At 38.6% G+C, this 7,908-nt stretch overlaps 1 protein-coding gene across 1 annotated transcript in view; it reads left to right on the forward strand.

The window, feature by feature from the left end:
• The first annotated feature begins 1,028 nt into the window (after positions 1–1,028).
• LOC133454508 (cyclin-dependent kinase 9) overlaps positions 1,029–7,908 on the forward strand; it is a 14,972-nt gene continuing 8,092 nt past the window's right edge. The window contains exons 1-2 of the mRNA XM_061733229.1: positions 1,029–1,088; positions 1,200–1,313. Of these exons, the coding sequence (XP_061589213.1) occupies positions 1,048–1,088; positions 1,200–1,313 (155 nt within the window). The 5' untranslated portion in view covers positions 1,029–1,047. The remainder of the gene's footprint in view (positions 1,089–1,199; positions 1,314–7,908) is intronic.

Consider the following 7,908-nt stretch of genomic DNA (forward strand, 5'->3'; position numbering starts at 1 on the left):
GAAATAACGATTGCATCTTCCGAAGCCCGCATGGGGCTATACATTAAGTTAAAGAGCCTTCTCATATTGAACTGAATATGTCTGTCCGGCATGAAACCAGTCTGGTCCGGATGAATGATTTTGGTAATATGTTCTTTTAGGCGCGACGCCAGTATTTTACTCAAGATCTTAGATTCAACTGGCAGAAGGGAGATAGGTCTGTATGAGTAGGCTAGCGAAGGATCTCGATCCTTCTTAAGTATAAGTGAAATCCTCCCGAGGTACGCCCCTCTAGGCATAATCTCTGTTCCTTTTAAGTTATACTTGCTTTCTCTTTTTTCAAATCTTTTCTGAATGTTGATTGGTAAAGTTTTTTATGAGCTTTAAACATAATTTGCAGAATACTATAATTTACTAGTTCATGAAATTTCAACAGTTTTAACTGAAGGAATAATGGATTTGTTGGATCTCTATATCATTTTCTACTGATTATTCTTATGGCTTTTTTTTGCAGAATGAAAATTGACTGAATATAAATGTTTTACAGGCTTTTATTTCCCCAAACTTCAACCCAGTAGGTCAGATATGGAACAATCAGAGTGTTATAGAAAATGTACAATGCTTTGTTGTCCAATAAATCCTTAACTTTGTGTAACAGAGCAATTGTTTTTGATATTTTTATCTTTGTATAATTGATATGTGATTTTCAATTCAAATTCTCATCCAGCATGACGCCCAAAAACTTGGTTTCCATTACTCTATTAATTTCAATACCATCTATATTAATTGAAGTGTCCGTTTCTCTCTTTCTGTTACTAAATATCATGAAGTTTGTTTTTTCTTTCTTTTTTTTATTTTTTTTTCCTTTTTTTTTATTTTTATTTTTTTATTTTTTTACCTTGTCTGAAGTTTGTTTTTTCAAGATTCAGTGATAATTTTAAACACTAGTTGGCGGTAAAGTCCATAGACATATACATGTATATATGTCTATGATTCCCGCCACTAGTGGGCGGTAAAGTCCCCGTATGTGCGTCATTAAACCGTAGAAGAAGAAAAACCACAACAACGATGCAGCGCGACAAGACCAGCAACGCCAGCGCGGCTGAAAAGTAAAACTAAATGCTTTTTTTATCAGCTTATATGCTCGTACTGTGTGTTGTATCCCCGTAGTTTGATGTGAGTGTTGTAAATATGTTAAATATTCCTGTAATTGTGTCCAGGCCGGACCGCGAGGCCGCCATCATGTCCAAATATTACGACGGAGTGGAGTTTCCTTTCTGTGACGAGTTCAGCAAGTACGAGAAGATGGCCAAGATCGGGCAGGGCACCTTTGGGTGAGTGAGGCTCTGATAGGGCACCTTTGGGTGAGAAAAACTCTTACAGGGCACCTTTGGGTGAGAAACACTCTTACAGGGCACCTTTGGGTGAGTGAGACTGGGACAGGGCACCTGACTATAACAAGAAACTGTAGCCAACCGTGTGCAATAAACCTGTCTCTTTATAAGTGCAATAACCAGTAAACACTAGGGGTGTAACGGTACACACAAGTCACGGTTCGGTACGGGTTCGGTACGGGTTCGGTACAACAGAAAAAAAATACAAAAAGTCCCAAATGTATAAGACGAGTTTTTTCTTCCTTTATTTTGATCATAGCATTTGAAAGTTAAAGTTTGTTCAATTGGCTACAAAACTAAAAAGCATCTCTTATTAAAGTGTAAAATAAATAGAATAAAACATTTAACTTGTGCATTAGTGTTTTTAATTTTACCACGGACTGGTTTATGTGAGCGCGGATGGGACATTGTAACGAGGCTCGAGCACCTTTAATAAATACTTGAACCCGGGCTCCTCTACTGCTGCATATGGGCAGAGCCGTCTGGGGGCGGAGCATTCTCCATGGGCCTTATGATAGTCATTTTAACGTTCAACAACATCATCCTACCCATCAAACTACATTTATTCTCACTTTTAGTGAGCCAAGCCTATAGGCCTATGCTGCAGAAAGCAGAGTAAAGTCACACACACACACACACACACACACACACGGAGCTGAAAACTCAGGTAGTCACGGACTGACTCAGTTCCATCTTTGATTCAGTTTAAATACAAAAAAAACCATAACTGGTCTAAAATTACACAATCTATTTAGATAGATAGACACAGCGGTCTATAACATCATTTCTGAGCTCTATGACAGAGAATAGACTCTAGTCTCGTTCACAACAACACAAAGCTCATTAAAATAGGCAGCTGGTCAAAGCTACACGGCATTCTGTTAAGAAATTATTTATGAAGGTTACACTGACTCACCAACGGTAGTTGACTCTTCCTTAACCCAAAATAATCCAGGTAACGTGGAAAACGGGGTAACATTCAAAACTTTGTACAAATTTAGTCCTCTTTTAAACTTTAGCGCTAATCTCCTTCACTGTGACTGTTAAGGCTGATTTATGGTACCGCGTTACACCAACGCAGCGCCTACGGCGAAGGTTGCGCGTCGCCGCATAACCTCGCCGTAGACTGCGCCGTACCCTACGGCGTATGCTCTGCGTCGATTTAACGCAGAACCATAAATCAGGCATTACAGCCAATCCGCGTTGGCACACGGCCCTGATGCGTTCAGGACAGTTGTAAATTAAGAATTAGAACATTTTATCGTTATTATAGCCTACAATTTATGATGATATATGAATTGCACATATATGTATTGATATGCACAGACTAGCACACATTTAGGTCTGTAATGGAACGTTACTGTTGATATTTATAAGGGGAAAAAAAAACGATGTTTGATTTTTTTTTTTTTTTTTTTAACTCAGTCAGACGTATTCGCCGTATGACTGCGTGCACCGAACCGTGACGCCCGTACCGTGACGGGACGGGACGAATACAAATACCGTTACACCCCTAGTAAACACCTCACCTATTTTTGAAAATATTTGTACATTTTTTGTAAATATTATCAATTTTTTTGGTGTTTACTATTTTTCTTTCTTTTGTACATAGTCTTTTTCTACTTTTTATATTGCTTTTTTTATTATTTAACTATTTATTGGTTATTTCTATTTTACATTTTTTGTATAAAGCGTGTGTGTGTTTTGGCTGCTGCACGACTGAATTTCTCCTCTGGGAGATCAATAAAGTCTTCTATTCTATTCTTTGGGTGAGTAGAACTAGGACAGGGCACCTTTGGGTGAGTTAGGCCCAATCCCAATACACCCCCTACTTTTCTTCACTACCCCTAAAAAAGAAGGGACAGATTTTAGGGCACTTGAAATCTTTGTCCCAATACTCCCACTACTCCTACTTTCAGCACCACCCCTAAAATCAAGAAGCTGAGAGACAAAGGCTGTTTTAATTTCAGCTGTAGCCAGGGGTGCAGATCCCGGGGGGGACGGGGGGGACATGTCCCCCCCAATTTCTGAAAAACATGAATTGTCCCCCCCAATAAAAATACCCTAAATTATTCAAAATTGAACAAATGTATTTTCAGACTTAAAGGTTGAATAGGTAGAATATTTATTAAAAATATATTTCTAAAATAATAATACATCCACGGTGCGTTTTGAGGTTACAGAATGAAAGCAACGGGTCTTTTTTTTTTTTTAGAACTGTTTACCACCATAACTGTGTTAAAACATGATCAGTTCACAGCTGTCATGGCGCCTGTGACCGGCAGTGCCACGGCTCGTCTCCTGCTGTATAGCGTTCTAATGGTCATTTTCTCCACATATGTGATCATATCAGCCCGTATTTCATATGGATGGGTCTCAGCTTTACGGATCTATGATCGGGACTCTCTGTTTCGTATCAAAGAGTCTATGGAGGGCATGTTTGATACACGGGGCAGGTACAAACAAGCGTTTCCTCCTCCCTTTTTCATCAACCCCGACTCACCTGAGTTCTGGCTGCTTTGTCGGGCTCCGGGCCCAGTCCGTAAGAAATCAAGGAGAAGAGGCTCGCGCTCTGGTGTCCAGGTGAAGCGACGACACGCTGCAGCACGCCTGGGCTCTGGCGCCGTCGGCCATGGACAACGTGCAAGGTGTCTGCGCCGGGTCCCTCTCCTCAATGTGTGCGACAGCACATTCATGCTTTCGTCTGCTTGGACCACAAGGACAGTCTTGGAGCCTACACAGCGCTGGAGTAGTGGTCAATGGTCCTCATCGCCTCCACGCTCTTCTTTTTTTTTTTTTTTTTTTTACTTTATTTTTCTATGTGCCACACCATCGTGACGTTCAATATAACAACAAAAAAAAAACAACAACTAATATACATATATAGACATAAGACAGACACCAACCTCAACATATACACGAAGAAAAAAAAATAAATAAATAAATTCCATAAATAAATGAAAGGACATATCTAAACAACAAACAAAGCAAAGAGAGGCCTAACATGCCTTTAAATACCTTCCAGCCCCCCTGTTACCTCCCTCCCCTATACATCCCTTACACTTCACTATCTTTTATGTATTAGCCAAAATTCCTATTTTCACAAATCCTTATTTCCATTCTTATTTCATAAACACAATACAACTAGAGGGACAGAGACGCACCATGAGAGCAAGTAAACAAACAAGTACATGACAGTACCTCCAAAGATAAAAAGATAATAATAATAAGAAAAAAAATAATAATAAGAAAAAATAAATAAATAAATAAAATAAATTAAATTAAATAAATTAAAAAAAAAACAAAAAAAAACGCGCTCTTCTGTGTTTACACCGGCTCCCGCAAGGTCCAGCTGGAGGCCACGTGACCGCTGGACGTGCCTTCCACCAATCCCGATGCGCTCCACGGACACTGCCTCCCTGACGTCATCGACCCTGCATATCGGCCTGCTGAATGCCCGGCCTATTACAAATAAATCCTTCTCTCTGAACGATCTTTTCACAAGAGAAAAGCTGGATTTAATGTGTCTTTCGGAGACATGGCAGAGAGAGGAAGAGTTTATTCATCTTAATGAACTCTGTCCAGTTGGCTGCTCTGTTGTCGGGAAACCCCGCCCCTGCCGTCGTGGGGGCGGTCTGGCCGTTATATATAAGGACAGTTGCTCATGCAAAATGACCCAGACCCAGGATTTGACTTCATCTACCGTCCCCCTGGACCTGCTGCTGTGTTTCTGAAGGATTTTAGTGACTTTTATCCTCTATAATAAAGCTGGAATCTGTTCTTATCCTTGGAGATTTTAACCTTCATGTTGATGACAGCTCATCTTGCTCCGCAAAGGAACTTTTATCATTGACTGAAGCTTTTAATTTTGAGCAACATGTTTCTGAGCCCACACACCAGAAAGGCCACATTTTAGACTTAGTTTTTACCCTTGGACCAGACATTTCAAATGTATCTGTACAGGACGTCCAGCTCAGTGATTATTGTCTTGTTCAGTTTGATCTCCACCTCAGTAGAAGCTAGGTCTCAGAGGCGTGTTATCTCTGCTAATACTGACAGTTTCTCTGCTATGTTTGACCCTCTTTTGTTTATGGACTGCCTTCATGTGGACAATTTTACTCAGTGGTTTACCAATCACTGTGTTAAAATTCTGGATCAGGTGGCACCTGTTAAATCAAGCTGGTCAGTTCAGAAAAAAGTGTGCCCTTGGTAGGGTTGCAAAGGGGTGGAAAATTTCCGGAAACTTTCCGGAAACTTTCCATGGGAAGTTAAGCTGGGGAATTTTGGAAATATTCCAAATTGGAAACTTTCCATGGGAATTATGGGAATTATGGGAATTATTGGGAATTTATGGGAATTAACTGGAAATTGGAATGGTCTTCAAAATATTTGTCAATTGATGTATAAATTCTTGAATGGTTACAGAAAACCGTCTTGCTGGAGTCAGAAAAAACAGCATCAAATTTGAGGTAGCTACCACCATAATAAGCTAGCCTCTTAAATGGTCAATGAAATGAAAAATAGCTTTCATTTAGCACCTAACTTACCAGCTAGCTAGCTACTGTGTTAATACATTTTTATTTAATATTTGCAAGTTAAACATTAATACCATTATAGATCAAATATATTTACCCCATAATATTATCAAAACTTACTTGACTTTATATAGTCTGTGGGCTCAAATGTGTGGCTTCAATAGTCTTGTGCTTTGAGCTCAAATGTGTGGCCTCCAGGCTTCAAGAAATCACCTGTGCATGTGATGGAGGAATGCACAGTGCCTGTAGGGGGCGTGGCCTCAATAGCCCTGCAGTAAGCAATGTGCTGTGTGCATGTGATTGAAGAGTGTACTTGCATTAAATCTTGTTGTTTTAGCCAAGACTATGCTACAATATATTTCCCCCAACTATATTTAAGTTCCCTGTTAAGGGCCAACCTTCAATTCTGTAAATTTATTATTTATTCCCGTTAATTCCCATAAATTCCCGTTAATTCCCATGGAAAGTTTCCAACTTTGAAAATTCCCGGAATTTTGCAACCCTAGCCCTTGGATAAAATGAAGACACCATGAGTCTAAGGAGACTTTGTCGTAAGACTGAACGTCTGTGGAAATCCACTAACCTTGAGGTGCAAAGACTTCTCTCAGGGATCTTGTGGCCTCATACAATGAGATGGTGGAAAATGCCAGATCAGACTTTATTCGTCAACTGGTAACAGCTAACAAGAAAAATCCCAAAGTGCTGTTTGACACAATCAATTCTCTTGTATGTCCTGCTGCGCCAGTTACTCCTGTTTTTTGTGAAGCGGACAGCAATGCATTATTGAGATTTTTTACTGACAAAATTAAGTCGATCAAGGAGAAAATCTCTCCCCTTTTGTGTGGAACCCCTGCTGTCGCTGAGCCGTCTCCAGCTTGTGGTCCTCATTTAGATCTGTGACTCTTGCTGATATCTCAGCACTGGTGACCAAGATGAAACTCTCCTCTTGCTCATCGGATGTCCTTCCGTGTCGGCTTTTTGTGAAAGTGTTTGAGGTAATTGGCCCCTGGGTTACCAAAATGGTTAACCTCTCTCTTTCTTCCGGAGTGTTTCCCAATGCTTTTAAGCATTAGCTATAGTGGAGCCTTTACTCAAAAAGACAGGCCTAGACCCGACTGTCCTCAGTAATTTCAGGCCAATCTTTAAGATCTTAGATGGGTGAGTTAGACTGGGACAGGGCACCTTTGGGTGAGTTAGACTCTAAATTAAGGGATTTTTGACGGATTTTTTTGGCCTAAATCCAGTAGAAACTACAGATATACACACACACACACACACAACTATTTACTTATTACTTATTATTTATACTTATTAATATTTGTGTTTAGGGAGGTGTTTTATTATTTTAATTTTAATTAATTTTATTTAGGGAGGTGTTTAATTATTATTTGTGTTTAGGGAGGTGTTTTATTAATATTTGTGTTTAGGGAGGTGTTTTATTATTAATTTTTGTGTTTAGGGAGGTGTTTAATTAATATTTGTCTTTAGGGAGGTGTTTTATTAATATTTGTGTTTAGGGAGGTGTTTTATTATTATTTGTCTTTAGGGAGGTTTATTATTAATATTTGTGTTTAGGGAGGTGTTTTATTATTAATTTTTGTGTTTAGGGAGGTGTTTAATTATTAATATTTGTCTTTAGGGAGGTGTTTAATTATTAATATTTGTGTTTAGGGAGGTTTATTATTAATATTTGTGTTTAGGGAGGTGTTTAATTATTAATATTTGTCTTTAGGGAGGTGTTTAATTATTAATATTTGTGTTTAGGGAGGTGTTTAATTATTAATATTTGTCTTTAGGGAGGTGTTTAATTATTAATATTTGTGTTTAGGGAGGTGTTTTATTATTAATTTTAATTAATTTTATTTAGGGAGGTTTATTATTAATATTTGTGTTTAGGGAGGTGTTTTATTATTATAATTTTAATTAATTTTATTTAGGGAGGTGTTTAATTATTAATATTTGTCTTTAGGGAGGTGTTTAATTATTAATATTTGTGTTTG

Source organism: Cololabis saira, chromosome 11 (genome assembly GCF_033807715.1).
Source record: "Cololabis saira isolate AMF1-May2022 chromosome 11, fColSai1.1, whole genome shotgun sequence".
Lineage (NCBI taxonomy): Eukaryota > Metazoa > Chordata > Actinopteri > Beloniformes > Belonidae > Cololabis > Cololabis saira.